We start from the raw sequence: 20,229 nt of genomic DNA on the forward strand, positions 1-20,229 counted from the left end.
GACAAAACTTTACTGAGATAGGCTATTCTCTGTTCACGAATATAGCCATATATGTTTAGAACTATATATATTGTATAGGCCTTCATACAAAGAATGCTTGTGTTTTCAAGAATGTAACTAAGCTTCTGTTCATCAATATCTGCTCTGGTGTAAATATTTTTAATGTGTTTAACACCCCGTCATTGGTGTTTGCAAGCGTCTGAGGTAAAAAATAAAATAAAATAAAAAGTCTATCAAGTAAGCTGTAAATATCACTGACAATAAATGTTCTATGTGCTAATTGTGTTCTTTTTTTCCCCCTATAAATTACTAATAGTATCAGTGACCATCACAATAATGTTAATAATGCAGTTTATTTGCGTAAACAGCATGCTTACTTTTTTATTTCAGATAAATAATAACCTGTTGCAAAGCGAGCCAATGCAAATAAGCAGCCCACTCAGGAATCTGGAACACAGCTAAGACCAAGCGAAAAAAGTATGTCCTTCAGAGCACATAAACAATATACATTTTGGAAATGCCAGGTATGTGACGTTCATTTATATATTTCAACATGACACATGACCCTTCATTTATTTGATCCAAAATACAGAAAGTTGCATTTGCTAAAGCAGTAATATTGTGAAATATTTTTACTATTTAAAATAACTGCTTTCTATTTAAATATATTTTAAAAATTTAATTTATTCCTGTGATCAAAGCTAAATTTTCAGCATCATTACTCCAGTCTTACTCCAAGTGTAAAAATATACACTATACCATTTAAAAGCTGGGAGTCAGTGTGTATAAACTTATTTAGCACACAAATGATAAATACAATAATCATGTTAGAAACGATGATGTTCTTTCAATTAATAAAAAAAAAATCTCTTTTCAAAATTAATAATAATAATAATAATTTTTTTTTTTTGAGTAACAAATCAGAATATTCGAAGGATTTCTGAAGGATCGTGTGACTGGAGTAATGATGCTAAAAATTCAGCTTTGAAAGTCAGTTTTGATTGTTCCTAAGAAACTGTTTAACTGCACTCGCAAGAGAATCAAGTTATTTTTTGGGATAATTAAATATATTCTAAATAAACTACAAACCTAAAAATATATACATTTATTTTGTCCTCATATTCTTTCTTGTAACTCTTTCCTCTCAGTCACATACCTGCCTGAAAGGCTCATTATGCAGCTCATTATGCGGGTCTTTGTCTTCTCAGGTGTGAATCACACAAATATTCATGATAGTTGACGCCTACTCGCATATGCCCTATTGAAACAAAAAGTGTCTTAGAAAATTTTAATTAATCTATTGTTTTCTGTGAGTGAGTAAACAAGATGATTTTCACATCATTTTGAAGCAAAAAATTCTATGCTACAAGCTCCAGATTTGACAGGCCTTTGAACAAATGTTTTGTATGTTTTATGACCTTATTTCAGTGACTTCAAAATTGTAGTTTTTCATTAACCACGCATAAGAGTTGTTTTCTCAAAAACACAATCATGTACATACATGCTATTTACGTATTATTGTAGCCCAGTTTGTACTGATTACAGTGTTATATGACTTTAGCCATGTATCTATTTATAAGCAACTGAAAAAAGCACAAAAGTCAGGGGATGTCAAAACTTCTCCAGGCCCCCAAAACCCCCTAGACCTCAGAGGGTTAAGGACCAAATTTTTGCTAATAATTAGTTGCTTATTAGCATGCATATTACTGGGATATTGGCTGTTTATTAGTACTTATAAAGCTCATATAAATGTCTTATTCTGCATGACCGTATTTTAGATCCTTTAATCCACCCCATACCTAAACTTAATAACTACCTTACTAACTATTAATAAGCAGCAAATTAGGAGTTTGTTCAGGGAAAACTTTTAGTTAACCATCTGGGGCCCGAGGGTGTTTTTGGGGCCTGGAGAAGTTATGACACCCTGATATTTGTGTTTTTTTTCAGTTGCTTATAAACATATAAATGGCTAAAGTCTAATAACACTGAAATCAGCAAAAACTGAGCTACAATAATATGTGAGCAGCATGTATGTACACGATTGTGCTTTTGAGAAAGCAAAATTTATGTTATGTTAGGTTAGTGAAAAATGTAAATTTTGTAGTCACTGAAATAAGGCAATAAAACACCTAGAGAACATTTGTTCACAATACTTTTGAGAACAGATTTTGAAGCCTAGAGTTTTTGCTTCAAAATGATGGGAAAATCACTTTGATTACTCGCTCACAGAAAACATTATATTGATTTAAATGTTTTAAGACACTTTTTGTGTAGGAAAGGTATATGTGAGAATGCGTCAACTATCATGCATAATGCTGTGATTCACACCTGAGAAGACAAAGACAAATAATGAGCTGCATAATGAGCCTTTCAGTCAGGAGAGTGAATAATAACAAAAAATAACAAGAAGACAAAATAAAAATATATCTGAGTACAAATATATATATATATATATATATATATATATATATTATTATTATTATATATATATATATATATATTATTATGATGTTGTTGAAAAGAGTGGAGATTTTTTTCAGTTTTTTTTTTTTTTGATGAATAGAACATTCAGAAGAACAGCAATGTTTGTAACATGATAAATGTCTTTATCATCACTTGTGTGCTAAATAAAAGTTTTATTTTCTATATACTGACTCCAAGCTTCAAAATGGCATAGTGAATATTGTTACACTTGGAGTAAAACTGGAGTAATGATGCTGAAAATGTAGAATTGATCACAGGAATAAATTACATTTTAAAATATATTCAAATAGAAAGCAGTTATTTTAAATAGTAAAAATATTTCGCAATATTCCTGCTTTAGCAAATGCAACTTCATGTATTTTGGACCAAATAAGTGCAGGCTTGGTGAGCAGAAGAGAATTCTTTACAAAAACATAAAAAATCTTACTGTTCAAAAGCTTTTGACATGTATTGTGTCATGTTGAAATACATAAATGAACATCACATACCTGGCATTTTCAAAGTGTATATTGTTTATTTTACATTTTGAAGAGACTCATGGGAGACTGACCCTCGCTTGGTCTTAGCTGTGTTCCAGGTTTCTGGGTGGGCTGCTTATTTGCATTGGCTCGCTTTGCAACAGGTTCTTTTGCACAGGTTATGTGACAAATAATACAAGTAGGATAATAAAAAAAAGACTTACTCATGTTTATGATCTCTGCTTGATCAAGCCGCTGCATCAATAATCCAAAGGTAATTCAAAGCTTCTTGAGGTGAATTCTTTCTTATTTGTCATACCAAGTCTTTTCTGCTGTGAATTCAGTCTTATTCCTTTCAGTGCGAAGCGAAAAGTAAAATGTAAAAAACTCACTGCTATGTTTGCTGTTATGGGGACATTTACACACTGCGCGCTTCACGTGGACCATATAATATCAATAGCTCGCTCGGCACATGGGCGTGGTCACATAAGATATAATGAAGGTAGACGTGAAAGAATGGACATCACGTTGGTTTCATATGGATTACTTTATTACAGAATATTTGTTTTCAATAAGACTTGCTCAGTTTAAAAGTAGACATGTCAAGCTTTCTATAGATATCGCTCTTAGAGTTAGTTTTTTTCTATAAATGCCAAATATTTTATATATATATATATATATATATCTATATATATATATATATATATATATATATATATATATATATATAATATTTATATATATATATATATATATATATATATATATATATATATATATATTAGGGGTTTCACGACTACTGATTTCTGCTAGTCGATTACTTATTTAAAAAATACTCGAGTTACTCGACTACTCGTGGTTCAAGCTACTGTAAATGAATAGACATTAAATAGTTTTTATCAATAAACGTTTATTAATTAACTAATTAATGAATAGCCTAATGCAACAATTACATAACATGCGTTCACTGTCAGAACTTTATAATTATGACATTACATATTTTAATTTTCATGTAACCAGTATTTGTATCTGTAACAGTCACAAAATTATTAGTATCTGTTTTCGGATAAAACCATGTGTCGTACAGTTACTTGATAAGACAGTTATGACTATCTTTTTTTTTTTTTCGTAGTTATCACTGAACAAATATGCTGCGTTAAAGTAAAAGAATTATTCATTTCTAAAAATAAATGAATAATATAAGCAGAGATGTCATGACAAACGTTTAGTGATCATTTGAACACGACTGAATGAATTCAAGGCACACATTTTCATTACGCAGAATTCTCAAAGCGAATCTTTTTTGAACTTACTAAACAAATGTGCGTGTGCCACGCAAACCAGCAAAAGATAAAGCAGCAAACATAGAAAATCTATCTGCATCTAAGTTGATTATTAGCATATTTTAAGAGAGAGAACTGGTTTGGTTTTTGAGAGATTGAGGCGCGCCTTGCGGCTGTTTGATTGGTGAGCACGCTGTGTTTATTCCATTCATTCATGTCATTTCATAGCCTACGGTTTAAATCATTGCCTTTTAAATATATACAATTAATATAACGTGTATCATGTATTATTATACGTGATATTACTCTCGCCAAGCTGAGAGATGCACGGAGAGGCAACACTAATGCGGTGTTTGATTTGCGCTCTTTTCGTTCATAAAGTTTATATTCATTCACTTCACACACTCATTATTGCGTGACTTTAGAGGTCTGTGTATAATATTGCGCTAATCCCCTGGCTCAACTGTTATCTATCAAATAGCAGAGTGTGCCAGCCTCAGCCGAATATTCAGGCAGAATTATTCCTATTCCTAAGGTATTCGGCTTCGGCACACCCCTAATTATTAAATTACATATTTTAATTTTACATGTAACATAGAGAAAGTGATAGAAAGTAACATCTACACACAATATTGTAATCCTATAATTTGCGTTGTAGGCAAACTGTGCATGCATTATGGTTAATGCATGCTCGAGTATTCGATTGTTTCCGACAGCGCCGACTAGTGGTTAAAGTAGTCGATCACTCGAACACTCGACTAGTCTATGTAACCCCTAATATATATATATATATATATATATATATATATATATATATATATATATATATAGTCAAATATAAATGGCAATATTTTAACGGCTCAGATAGTCATTAGACACTATCTGGCTAAGATAAACCACTGTCTGGCCAACTGAGATTTTGATATGGAGATTTTGGTATGGAGATAAAGGTTAATATCATGATTTTGCAGTAGCACTACAACACACTGTTACTGTTTAGTAGCAAGGTTTGTTGTTTGCTTTTGGGATCTGAAGGAGCATGACACATTACACATTACTTTAGACTTAACAATTCGATTCCAATGAAACGATGAGAAGTCGCTCTTTTACCACCCCTTCTGCTATAGACAAACTGGTTGTCCCGCCCTCAAATGGGAAGTTAACATACAAATGGATTTCTAATGATTGTCTCTGCATATCTTACTGGGATAAGAGAAAGTATTTCATATATCTTAAAAAAAAAAAAAAAAAACCTTCAAACTCACAGTTCGTCATTTCAAATATGTATGTTTATCTATTTATTGATAGTAAATAAGCCATAATCAGCTGGTGGATTCATACTTGTTTCTTGTTGTTTTACTGTGAGCTGTAGAGAAACATCAGGTGTTTGTTCTTTGGGCCCTGTAACGTATAGAGCTGCCAACTCAACAGGCCATGTCACTCCTCATTTCCTCCCTTTTCCCTTCTCTGGAGTGGTAGTGCTGAATCTCTGCCAAAACAGGCATCTGACAAGGACCTGAGAGAAGGGACCTGTGAAAAAGTCACACATTTCAAGACAACAGAGTGAAAAATGTAACCAATTTAGTCTGCTTATCTGTTTCATGGAAACTTCTTGCTATGGTTGGTTTAGGGCTGCAACTAACGATTATTTTGATAATCGATTAATCGGTCGATTATTTTTACGATTAATCGATGAATCGGTTTATGTACTTATATTTTAGTTTTGCCCATTTTTCCCCCCAAGTAAATTATTAACAAAGGGTCTTTATCATTCAACATAGACTTTTTAGAGATTTTAACCATTTTGCATGGTCATATCCTCATCAAAAACATACCTGGAGTTGTGTTTTATTATGTGTTAGTTATCCTTTGTCGAACTCTTCTGCAATCAAAACACTGCCCCATACATACTCTAGCAAATTTCACAAGGAGATTTCAAATAATGTTTTCACCATGGCAGTCCTTAGGGCTCCTAAAAGTAGTTTAACATCCCGAACAAAGCTTATTAAGGAATCTTTCAGAACATATTTTCACAAAGAATAAGAATAAAACAGAATAAAATTGCAGTAAATTGCATTTTATTATTTTTTTCCTGTAAACACACAGCTTATACCTGGGAAACAGCTTTATAGCTTATGCTGTGAAATTGTAAACAATCCTTCGAATAAAGTGCCAATGGCATGAAACCTGAATGGAACTCACATTTTAAAATAAAGTTTAAAGTAAAATCCATCAGAAGGTTGTCAGGAAAAAAAATTGGACACACAAAAAACCTGCTGTGTGAAAAAGGGCAGTGAATACTTAGAAAAAAAGTGCATTTCAAATACATTTAAAACATTAACCTCTCTCAATCAGTCATAATTAGGCTGCAAGACTGAATTATGAACTGGTAAACGATAAAGCTTTAAATGTTAATTGTTAAAAAGCAATGTTATCAGCTTTTACGACTAAACATTTGCAAACAACATTGTACTGCAGAATCTGCACAAATAAAAGTCTTTGCACACTGTGATTTTCATCGGATTTAAATATGTAGTGGTCCTTATAACAGTGCAAAATTCAAAAATGTAATAAAGCGATAAAATGTTAACAAAACAGCTTATGCCTGAACTGAGAGGAATTCGACTACCTGTGGGAAATGAGGCAGAACACTATTCACTCATTATTTGAGAAAAACTTTGCATTGCAGTGCAAAAAGGTCAACATCGTGTCCAAATGTTCAGGGTTTAACAGTTAGGCTTGCTCTCTTTTTAGAAGATATGTTTCCTGCCGCAGAAAACAGCCGCAGTTTACAGTTTACTCTTCTTTTTTGAAGGCTCAAAGTAAAGTACTCCCACACTTTGGATGACTTCGTCCGATTAGTTTTATCTTCCGCTTTTATTTCTTTTTCTTTCTCGAGCTTACTCCACTGCCGTCTGCCTCACCCATCACGCTGAATGCTGCAGAGACGCTGTGCGGGAAGCACGTGACATAAAACGAGGCCAGCTATTGGCTATTCGCTACTTCTCCTGCTGTACTGGCTGAGTAAAACCTCCGGTGGCTCATTACTGCCACACTTTGGTCACCGCGCAGACTTAAAATATGCACGAAATGAGCCGCTTACGGCAAATAAAAATTATTTAGCAACGAATCGATTACTAAATTAGTTGACAACTATTTTAATAATCGATTTTAATCGATTAAATCGATTAGTTGTTTCAGCTCTAGGTTGGTTTGTCTCATTTTATTTGTTTTCACTGAGTGTCTGTCTTGCAAGTATGGGAATTGTTTCCCACAATATATTTTAATCAACTCAGACTCTGGAGATGAATAATAATGTTAGATCACTCACAAGAATGAGATCTGAGAAATTTATGTAGAGAGGTTTTGCCAGTGAATTTCTGAATAGTTTTGCGTCATAAAGTGTCATACATGAAATAAAAATGGATGAAAATTAAAGGAAAATCTGGAGAATCGGGTGGCTTTGTTATCTTGTGGGTGGAATAAATTGTTTGGTCCACTTGTCCCTTTAGAGGGTAGGATCACTGCAAATCAGTGCAGTTTATCTTAACCCAAATAAACACGTATGGGAGATTTTGAATTTTTGGGAGATTTTGAATTTCTGGCTTGATTTGGGTCCACTTGTCCTTTTAGCGTGAAGGTTTTCTCAACCAAAATGAAAATCTATGTGAGATTATTGGACCAATGTGTGAGACAGAACGCTCCACCACCATCATCCAATGTGGAAATATCAACACAAAATGAGGAAATATCTTCTGAAAACATGGTGTTCAATCCATCCAGTAGAGTTCCAGAGATCAATGACAAGGTGCACTGAAGCTGCTCTTGTGGTATGTGGTTGAATAACACTTTACCAAGATACTTTGTTGGATTTTATTTTAAAGGGGTCATGAACTGCCTTTTTTAATTATTATTTTGTACTGTTCTCTGAGGTTCACTTATGATGTTATCAAGATTTTTACATCAAAAATCATCTAAATTAATAGGATTTTTTCTGTCCTGTTTTTACCCCACTTCAGAACGCTCTGTTTGAATAGCTGTGGTAGATTGTAGACTCCGAAGTAAAAACCAACTGGTACGATTGGCTAAGAGTTGTGTATGTTTGCCAGCCTGTGTGCTTCATAGATGACTGTTGTGATTTAGGTTAAAGGGGTCATGACGTTCATGACCCCTTTATTTGTCACCACTCTGTATATGACAGTTGTGAAATCACGATGAGTTTAAATCCTCAACTGGAACTTTTGTCTGTACAATATAAGAGCTTCAAACTTCATTTTTAGAAAATATCTTTGCCTGTTCTGCTTGTTTTTTTCATAAGGATATAGTGGAGGTGACACAATAAATTTGGAAGAGAACTGGGACAATCACAGGGCGAATTCAAATCTGTGTCAGCCGTGAGATTGCCATGACGCAGTGTGTGAGAGCATGTGCACTAACCATTAAGGCGTCACCAACAAGTTCCTAACTTCTTATTACTTTATATTTTTGTATCTGAAAAGTCAACATGTACAATTTTCAGTTTTAATAGGGCTTGGGCGTCGTGACGTCATTACTTGGCGTGGCCGCCATGCTGATGGCCTCCTTTACTGCTACTCGGACTACTGCGCAGTGTTTAGACATACTCCCTCTCAGCCGTGTGTGTCTTAATTTGATTAATTAAAAATCTATTTCAACCATGGTAAACCGTTGCTGTATTGTGGGGTGTAATAGCGCAACACATAATCGCCCTTTGAAAAAAAAAAATGGATTAACTTGCCACTGCTTTCCTGCTTGGAGGCGCGACCACGGAGACCAAGTGAGGTATAATATCTGAATATTAATTTATATAGCTTAAGTAAACACTGAAAATAAGGGAAATTTCCTGGGCTACTCATCCAAAAAACCGGAAAATTTCTATATTCATCATTCTGTTGCTGTCCCTCTGCTGACAGCAAAAATTCGTACTACAAAACTGCTGCATTAACTAAGCGAGATTGTGAAGCTATGTCTAACGTGACTTTGCTTACATTGGTGTGAAATCGTGCTCTCACAACAACCACGCTGTTATCTTAAAAAGGCCAATATCACGCTAAGGTTGCTTTCAAGTAACGTTAAGCAAAACTATGGTTTGAAAATATCTGTTTTGCTGGAAGGGCAACTGTGTAGCAACAGGACAACAGCACAGAGACTGACAGGTCCGATGGAAGGGCTAACGGGATATTTTACAGGAAAATACTACAACGGGAAGACAGCGGGAAAAGAGCTCAAATACATGAGAACCCCGGAAAAAAAAACGGAGGGTTGACAGCTACTAACTAAACTTTTGAAACACATAAGTTAGTTAAAAGTACATGTGAATGGTTGTTAGCACTAACGGTTACTAAACTAGCAACTAGGCGGAGTGCAGTTTACCTCTGTCCGGATTACTGTATACTGTTTGCCGGCTTTATGATCTGCAGCTCCTTAACCCATCCATTTGTGAACTGCACATGAGACTCCAATGACTTGTAGCTTCGGAACTGTTCTGAAGTGTAGGCGCTCACAAAACAAACAAGGTAGCCGAAGATATCTGTAATGCAAAAGTGCGGCAGCAACTCGTCGTCGGTGCTCCACTCTTTGTTGGGATTTTCATATTGATCCAAACCGTTAATAGTGCCGATTTTGTCCACATACCGATCCCTGGCATGCCTACTTAGCGTATCCCTGTAAATCCCACAACCTTTTCGCGATTTTAACATATTTTTTCTTTCTCCCAACTCTGTTTCTTCTCGTTCGACTTGCTGTATGTTTACATTCACGACGCCATCAACATGGCCGCCACGTCCCAGAATGCAACGCGGCGCCCAAGCCCTATAAGCTGTTTTCCAGCTTTGCTTCAGAATGTTGTTCATTCTTTGAACTGACCCAGTCTTTGTTTTCTCCGTGTTATGAGAACAGTGGTCACTGATGATGATAACAGATTGAAGGCAGAGTGAGCAATCCTGTAGAGCACTCTGAATGAACTCTGCAGTGAACTTCAGTATACAAGCTTTCTGTTTTTCATGCAAATAAATAAAGTGATCACAGTCACACTTTGTCCTTACTGGGTGTAACGTGACACGATTCTTTCAGCTTGCAATTTTTCTGTTCACATTTAAAGCCAAAATGCTGTGTGAGAGAACTGGCATGGTTTGTCGAGTTCTCTTTGCTTGTGTATTATTTTGTAATGTATGCATAGCTGAAGCACATAAAACTAAGAGCACATACTTCTGTTATGGTCCTCCACAAAGGATCCTTTTTATGCACACCTTTTCTTTGTAGAAATTTTTGTCCAATGAGTTTTTGATGATGACACTGCAAAAATAGAAACCTGGCAAGTGAAAATGTATTGTCACTTGTGCGTGATACTGATGACATGGGCTGAAACTTGTATTATTATTGTGTGTATACATATACGTGTATATATATATATATATATATATATATATATATATATATATATATATATATATATATATATATACTTTTATAGTCTTTTAGTCCCTGAGGCCATTTTTGCACCACTGAAGTTGATGTTTTTTTCCGAGTGACATACAGAAAAACCTGAGGCCATTTTTGCACCACTGAAGTTGATGTTTTTTTCCGAGTGACATACAGAAAAATAATGACTCATAACTCGAAGACTCTAGCAAGAACAGTCAAAAGGTTGGTATCGTTGGATAGAAAACTTTCTGTACTTTCAGGGTAGGGCTGTGCGATATGGGGAAAATATCTAATTGCGTTTTTTTTTTTTTGACAGATATTGCGATTTGATTTGCGATTTTAAATTTGCCAAGTCAAGCTTCAGCTCAATATTGTCAATAATGTGCAGCACAGTATGAGTATCATTACCCTGCTGAAAAAAGCAGAAAATCTTAGTTTCCATTAAACCATTACAAAATTCCTTTTTGTTTTTGGCATTATTCCAATAGGAATTACTGTTGTTCTGTTGGTTGCCATCTGCCATATTACATCCCACCAGTATAATCCATCAAATAGACACCATTATAGTTTACATTAAAACCAATACAATTCCCATTATAACCCTGAAATCCATTAAATTTTCAATTGTGGTTTGGGAGGGGTTCTATATATATATATATATATTTCTTTTTTTTTTTCCCAGAAGACAAGATTATAATGATATAACTACTTTTACAGAATTAACTTAATTACTGAATTTCACTGGAAAGATTTTTTTTTTTTTTTTTTTATAAATAAAGAACTGTTTCTTTAGTCAATTGTTAAAGTATTACATATGTTACACTGTATTTGGGATGCTAAAAACAAGTGGAAAATGTGCTGAATGTTTCATTTCATCCAAGTGAAATTAGCAAGGAGTTAGACTGAATTTACATTTCTTTTTAAACGCGGAGCCAGGCGCGAGTCGATGCAGGTTGCGCGCGTGCGTCAAGCCTCATCAATACTGCCAGATGCGCTCTTGGAGATTTGCGGTGCAGGGCCGCGCGCGAATATAACCGAGCGTTACGAGACAGGCTGCATAAGTGCGGCAAGTGTGAACGGCTCGTCCGTAACGTGGGATTCGCACCGCGTGAGGAAGAGAGGAGCGAGTATGAGAAGCATTCAGAGACGCAGGCTGTGTGCGTGGTCTTCTGAATTGGGTATTGCGAACATGCAATAAGGGATGCCCCTGATATATATTATGATGCAGCTCTTGCAAATTACCTTTTTTGTTCGTTGTCTGTTGTTTCGAAGCTTAAGTTACATAACGTTTTTCTTTAGTTTTAATTTGCCTAACTATTGATCTGACCCTGTAAACGCCATAATCCCACTCTGTCTCTCTCCCGCTTTCCGTTTTTATTTTTTATTTTTTTTTTATTTTTTTTTTTTAATGATGGGCGTTTACTCAGTTGGCTAGAGCAGAGCTGATTGGGGAGAACAGAGGTGCGCTCACTCTATTGGTTAGTAAGACTGCCACTCAAGGCTGTAATATTGCGTCCACATTGCAGGCTTTTGCGATTAGCAAATCGCAATGTCTCAAATCGCGGTCTTTTACTGTCTATGATCGCGGTTTCTGTTTGATTTCGATTAACGCACAGCCCTATTTCGGGGGAAAAACAATGATTTCATTCGGACATTCTCCTGCTGAGAAATAGCTGATAAAAATATAAGAGAAATTTTTCTCGAGAATATATCTATCTGTCTTATTTGACATTCAATATCTCAGGACAGAATTAAGGAAGGAGGAAAATACTTTTTTAATGATGTTCCCCAGCATGTTAGCTGTTTAAGATTTTGAATTTGAATGGTGATAGCATAAAGTATCCAAAAGTTACAGTATTTTATAACAAAACAGGCCTTTTTGTTTAGCTCTTGACTCCTAGAAGGAATTTTAAAAACTGTTGTTTTCTGAGTGCCATACACAAAAATAATGACTCATAACTTATGAGAAAAAATATATGATAAAAAAAATAATCTTTGCATTTGAGTATATTCTCATGCTGAGAAATAGGTGATAAAATGTAAGAATAATTAGTGTTGTCAAGGGAAATTTTTCATATAAGTCCTATTTGATGTTCAACATCTCATGAAATAATTTTTTTTTGGTGATTTTCCCCAACATGTGTGCTGTATGTGAATTTTTGTGGTGATATCATGAGCTACTCAAAAGTTACAGCATTTGGAACCAAGGTACCCCTTCACTTAGCCTTTTACAGCTTTGAAATTGTTGTTTTGAATTTGAAGTAATGCCTCATTCTAGTTTAGTCAAACCCCCCAAAAATTATACTTGTTTTATTCTACTCTATGACCCGAGACCTTTCAAATGACATATAACACATGACTATCTGAGCTGTATGATGTTTCTGACATATTAGAGTGCATGGCACAAAAAAAAAACATATTTTGTAAATTGAAACTCAGCACTACTTTGGAGTAAGTGGCCACATTCATTGTAAAGCTCAGACTCTGAGCTTTCAAATGATTTGAAATTTTTTGTTGATCAAGGCAGTGGTTTGAAAAATATGATTAGTAATTTTGTCACGGAGAGGGGGCATCCCGCCCACGGTACACTTCGAGCAGGGTTCCCCCAATAGGCAGCCTGCGGGCCACATCTGGCCCGTGAGAGGAAAAAGTTTGGCCCATGCTAATTTCAAATAATGTGGCATGAAAATTCAAACGCAGCATCAGAAAGCTACATTAACTTACAGTACATCATGTCTACATCAGACATGAGTGGCGCAGCGCAGCGCAGCGCAATAAAATACAATATAACTCATTATATTCAGTGATGCTGTCTTGGATGCGGTGTGGCAAAATCCCTGTCAGTAAACTGCTGACTCGTTCTATTTATAACATACTGACACAATGTTCAAATGATTTGCAATGCTTTGTCACATCCAGTGTAGATACGATGTGACAGCAAAAACATGGCGAGTGTGTAGAAAAGAAAAGTGGACACTAAAAATAGATGATTCAAATGTGAATGGACTGAACAGTTTTGAGTGAGTGAGTAACTGATATCTTTGTTATGGAATACACATGTTGGTATGCAGTGAGTTCACAGTTTTAACATACAAGTTTGCTTTAATTTATTTTCAAGATCTGAGGTAAAATAGCTATTGTTGCTTTCACTATGGCTATAAGAATAATGCCAAATAATATTCAAACTCACATTAGACAATTTTAATACTGAATAAAGCACATAACCATTTCTTGAGATTGTCACTGTCATATTTTGTATGTTGTTCCAGCCACAACGTCGCAGAAAATAAAAACCGTTCCTAAAATAGAATCCCATGTTGCTTATTGTCACATGTCGCTGGTGGTTAGGCCAAAAACTACATGGAAAAGATACATTTTATCACGTCGTGTCTGGTTGGGACACACGGTGTTACAAAAAAAAAAGCATAAAAATATTAATACTGACTAATCTAATAATTTAATCTGCAGTTAGGGAAAGTGGAGAGAAGAGATCCAGTCTGGGAATGAGCAGGCACAGCTGATTTGCATGCCAGACATGGAGATCCAGATTTTTTGTTTGTTCATTTGTTTTTAATATTCAACAGGCAAAGTTCTTTTATATCTAAATGCAAAAATGCTCATAATTGTTTGAATCAAACAGATCACTGGGGAAAATTCATCTTGTGATTATTTTAACAAAAGCAACAATAATATAATAATTGAAATAATATTTACAATTATATAGATAGATAGATAGATAGATAGATAGATAGATAGATAGATAGATAGATATTGTTGGCAGAATCCGGTCCTCTGCGAAAACTATTTGAGGAACCCTGGTTTAGAGGGACTGCTCAGCGCTCATTAAGAGTTAATAAAAATAATAAATTACATAAAATAAAAAAATAACATAAAATTCATTAAAAATTATATTTATTTAATTATATTTATATTTTTATATTTATATAATTATATTTATATTTATATTAAATTTAAAATAATATTTAGTTTGTGTTATTCCATTCAGGGGTTGCTTATTAATTTGTTTTTGCATTTTTCACTTTATTGGATCTCTCTTGGTTTAACAGCTGTGTGCCTGCATGTGCAGTGAAATTGCAGCTCCAATCTGGGAGCTTTCTTATTTCATTTTTTGAAAAGCTCTTGTTCATATCACATCCTCTTCAGTTGTGCATCCGTCCTGCTGTGGTGTTACACAATCATCTAATAAGCATAGTGTTTGTGTGTGTGTGTTTTGTAAGTCAGTCTTTAATTTCTCTGGCTCTCATCACCTCATACACACACTGATTGCTTTCGGACTCCATCCAGTTGCATAATAATGTCACTTAGTCACAAAAACAGTCACATTATTTAACTGCCAAGGATATAGCTCCTGTGTGTATATGTGTGAGGAAGTGTGACTCCTCACAGATTTGGACAGGAGGACAGGAGGTGACGTGTCTCTCAATCCTGACCCCCATCTTGTTCAAACCTGTCACTTCAACAGCTTCTGACTCATAAACACACTTGAACTAACTGTCCATCCAATTACATGGAGAGACAGCATGGTCACAGTCCTGCTTAAGTGCTTTTAATGAGAGTGATTTGATTGGTTCCAAGTGCTGCACAAGTGCCGAGTGGAGCATTTCACCCCACAGTTATCTTTGAACATTCCCACAATTCAAGAGGAGTGGCTAAATCTCACATTCAAAACCAGAAAGTGTACTTATAATCAGACCCAGACACAATCTGCAAACTTTTTTTATATTTTTATTTATTTTTTTAATGGTAGTACTACACTCATAACCAGATTTGATGAAATATTGAATAAACACACAAGATGTATGAATGTATACAACTTTTTGAATAAAAGCTATAGATCATTTAACTTGACATGGCATCTTAAAAACGCAACGCTCATGTGCGAGACGCTGCAGAAGACACGAGACGGGAGTACAGTGGTCACGCACTTCTATCAACAGTAGCATGTGTTTACATAAAAAAAACGTGTAAAAGTAGCACAGTGTAATGGAAAACATGCGTTTTGTGAAAACGGCCCCTAAAAATGTCATCTTTAAGCTATGCTACAGTTCTTAAAAATACCCTCTGCAGGTCCCCATTCTTTTGTTCTTTAGCAGACAGCTCCTTATTGCCATGGAGTTTCAAAAGTTCTAAAGCTTTTTTGGAAAAATGGTTTTCTTAATTTGGGTTAAGTTGTTCAAGTGAGTCTTTTACAACCAGAGAGCAAAAGAATGAACATGCCTCATCAATTTACATGAAAACAGTGCACCAAAAAAAATTTTATTTTAGTAAAATTGACTCTCTAATTAAAAGACTTCACAACCTCCCTCTGAAGACATGTCAGCAACCGAGCGTGCAAAATTCTTTACAGGTACTTCTGATTGGATGAAAAAGTATGTGCTACCTCCATGTCTTAGTGCCTTTCATAAAGAAAAGTGTGATTTATTCATTTTTCCTCCACACTACACCAGTGAAATCTATCAGGTTGTAGGGACTAATTGTTTTGTCTTAGCTATTACAAGTCTGTAAATTTTCCCCCAATTTGCAGTGACATGAATACAACTCATCACCATTATTATTATTTTTATTTAAAAAAAAAAAAAAAAAAAAAAAAAAGCATTTTACTTTGAAATATAATCTTAAGGAGTTTACCCTGCTGCTGCATGTTTTTTGTGTGTTGTAAGAGCTCAATCCTGCCTTTGTCACCAAAATAGCACAGTCTCAGTGTTGATTATTATTTCTTATAGTCAGAATGCGTGTCTCATATATTATTTCTAGTTATGCAAGACTGATGTTAGATTTATTCAAGGCTGTCTAACTCGTGAATTACTCTGAGATATTGTGTATGATCAGGGAAGAGTAGACCTGTGAAGAAGAGAAATTAAATTATACCTGTGGTGAGAAAACAAAAGGAATTTGAGGTCATTCATGAAACAGGATATACAGAAACATTATTCTCATTTATTAAGCTTAGATTACAGTGATATTTTTACTAATAAAATCAGAGCATACTTACCCAGATACTTACCCATGAGCTGTATATTAGTTTCACATCACTGTATCTCTTAATTAAGCAGGGTTATTATCCAGCACCTTTAATTTCTGAATGGTCACCGATTGGATCTCTAACCACCAGCTCTCCTTGGACAGGGATGATTGTTTGATAGCAAACAGTCGACTGGTGGTGAATTTTTTTAATTGCAGATGCTAATACTTTAAAGAGCACGATGGCTGATATAAGGCGTTACATATTATATAAATATATAATTACACATTCATCAACAAATCAGAATAAAGTATTCAGTCGCCCTGTAATATAAGCAAGGAATAATTGATGACGGGCCGTTGAATTATTAGAAAATTATGCACATTTAAGGTGGTGATGCAGCCACCTTCAGGTATGCATTATTTTCTAAACTGAACTTCGTGGCACAAACATAATAAAATTATTTGTTATTTTTATCCTATTGTTTGCTATATTTATTTCCTTGGTCAGTGTCTTTGTGGGTTTTGGTTCTCATGCTATTGTAAGCTGTAAGGACCATTGAAATAACTGAAATCATTTGGCGAAGTGATAAGGATATATAATGCGGTCAAGACCTGCCTGGAACTACTTTATAGTATTTTTCACAAATAAAGATGTAGGCATGTAGGCACCTGAGTGTGATATTGCTTTTATACAACAGCTCTATAAACAAGAAGTTAATATAGATTATTTTACATTTTAGCCACAATATAGACAGTTATATTGTTTATTGTTGATCTGTCAATGAAAATAATTCCAAAAGAAGCCAAAGCAGGATCAACTGCTGTGTGTCTCTGAGCATCACACAGATGGCAACCTGTGTGGAACACTGGGAACACAGGCAAGTAGTGATACAAATTCCAGTATAACAAGTCAAGACTCCCGGAATGCCAGTTGTTCAATCTAATTAGAGGCCCAACATTGAAGGGTGATGGATTCTTTAGTCGGTGTAACTCCTTGTAATGATAGCTTGCAGTGATTGTGAGCAGGATGCTTAATGAATGGCATAATACAATAGTTCTTCACACAGGAGTGTGGTAAGGACAAAATCTGATATTACAAGTAATGAAAAGACCTACCACTAAATGATGGGGTAATGTGATATATCCACATCATTCTTGTTTGTGTTATTTGTGTGCCAGATGCAAAACACCATTTGGTCTTCTAAGAATGAGCATGTCTGACTTGGAAGCTAAAAGACTTCTGGTCCTCTTTAATCAGCTTGATTGTGAGATATTCTGGACACGCATTTGTCCTATCATGGTTGGGACTTTCCATCGATTTCTTTTGTTTTAAGCTTGAGCTAATGACTTTTTCTCTCCCCTAACCCTCACAAAACCTTTTTACATTTTCATTAGGACACTATGTTTACTACACACTTTTGTGTGTGTTTCCTGCTGGCGCTACATTGTAGGTGATTTCATGATTTGCTATCCTTGTGGAGGCATCTGGTACACAAAATCTACATATACTCACACACCAGTCACACACCAGTCTACTGACCTGTAGTGTATGTCGTGACATGAGGCTGTAATATAAACAGCAAACACAATACCTTCACACTCTCCCAAACACCATCTCACTCACTCAGAGTTATGTAACACCACACACACGTATATACTTATACCAGCTGGAGAGGACAGTGAAAGAATGAAGCGTGTTTCACACGGCATCATTCTGTCTTTCTCACACAATTGGCAGATACAATTCCTGCCTGCTCTGTGATTATCAAAATTCTATTTTTTTATTCCATTGTTATAAAGCTTGTGGTTCTGCTGTGATAATGAGCCACACCAGTGAAGCATAAACTTAATATTAAACAAATGTTCTTGGGCAAAATAAAAAAAAAAATAGAAATGAACAAAATAAGAGAAATATAAGCATAATGATAGAGAGATCTATCATTGCAGTGAATAAGTCTTAACGTAAGAGTATTTATAAAACTATTTCCTATAGTTTAAACTTTTATTTTTTGTCATGATTTACAGTCACTTTCAAAACCCCTTTCTTCTTATCCATTCTCTGTTTACACACACACACACACACACACACACACACACACACACACACACACACACACACACACACACACACACACACACACACACACACACACACACACACACAGCATCAGCAGCACAAACACAAGCATGAATGGAGAGTAAATACAGCTCTAAATGTATTATTAAAACTGTGATAGAAACTCAGGAAACTTAATGAGTCAATATTCAAATCCATATTTTCTGACCTTCTCTCTTCTCATCTAACTTCATCTAGAAGATGGCTGTTACTGTTGGCCTATCTCACCATATTTCTGTCTACTGTGCCTTGATAGGAGATTTGAGTGAGCTTATTTTAAGTGCTAGTCCTCACAGACATTGACTTTGTGCAGGTTGGTGATGTATGAATGTATGGCCAATTTTGTCCCCAGCAGTTTATGTAGCTCACGACAGAGGTATATGGGAATCACTGAGCAAGAATTTCCTTTTGTTTGTGTGTGTTATAATTTTGTGGTACTCTGGTACTGGAGTATTCATTAATTAATTTATTTTTGTTATCAGTTATGAAAAGATACTGTAGCAGTGCACACAGCTCTCAGACAAGCACTCTGCAGCTCACCATCCATTTTACTGAAATCAAAAATATACATATTTATTAAAAGTGTAGAAAACACTTTTAAAATGTTCCTTAAAATGTTGGTACAGTTTCTTTGTTACAGTTTGGTTACAGTTTCTTCAGCCAAGTGTGCACATTTATCAGTCAATACAAATAAACTTGAAAATAGCCAGATAATAGCAGATTTTCTCTACTGTTGACTGTAAAGTACATTAATTTGTAAGGGTTGATGATTTTCAGTTTGTTTTAATGTTGATTTTTATATTTTCTCAGATATTTTGAGATCTGTGCTGACGCATTCCTTCATTAATGTTCTTACTGGATGTCATTGTCATCTAAAATCCTCTCTCTTCCAGGCCCGCTATAAGCAGAGTTTGGACCCTACAGTTGATGAGGTGAAGAAGTTGTGTACTTCACTGCGGAGAAATGCCAAAGAGGAACGTGTTCTCTTTCATTATAATGGCCATGGGGTGCCCCGACCCACTGTCAATGGAGAGATCTGGGTCTTCAACAAGGTAAGGTAAAAAGAACAAGAAGAAATGGGTGTCAATCTCATCCATTATTCTCATTTTAGTGAGCAGTGCTAAATAATAAACTTATTTCAATCTCTCCGCACAGCAGTTACCAGCAGTAATTTGTCTACACTTGTACTTTCCTTAAGTTCTTAATTTAAAATGGATTGAATTAGTTTTGTGCATGAACTGAGTTGAGTTGTCAAAAAGAATATCTTTCTTTCTCTTGCTCTTTTTCAGAACTACACACAGTACATCCCTCTCTCCATCTATGACTTACAGACGTGGATGGGAAGTCCCTCCATCTTCGTGTATGACTGCTCTAACGCAGGGATCATTGTCAAGTCATTCAAACAGTTTGCATTGCAAAGGGAGCAGGAGCTGGAGGTGTGTGATATTTTACAAACACAAAC

General features: G+C 35.2%; 1 protein-coding gene across 7 annotated transcripts in view; it reads left to right on the forward strand.

Moving 5' to 3' along the window:
* LOC109080016 (regulatory-associated protein of mTOR) overlaps positions 1 to 20,229 on the forward strand; it is a 229,024-nt gene that overhangs the window by 44,922 nt on the left and 163,873 nt on the right. For all 7 annotated transcript variants that reach the window (XM_042758119.1, XM_042758118.1, XM_042758121.1 and 4 more), the window contains 2 exons: positions 19,661 to 19,819; positions 20,057 to 20,203. In XM_042758119.1, coding sequence (XP_042614053.1) covers positions 19,661 to 19,819; positions 20,057 to 20,203 — 306 coding nt within the window. The remainder of the gene's footprint in view (positions 1 to 19,660; positions 19,820 to 20,056; positions 20,204 to 20,229) is intronic.

The sequence above is a fragment of the Cyprinus carpio genome, chromosome A6 (assembly GCF_018340385.1).
Source record: "Cyprinus carpio isolate SPL01 chromosome A6, ASM1834038v1, whole genome shotgun sequence".
Classification (NCBI taxonomy): Eukaryota; Metazoa; Chordata; class Actinopteri; order Cypriniformes; family Cyprinidae; genus Cyprinus; species Cyprinus carpio.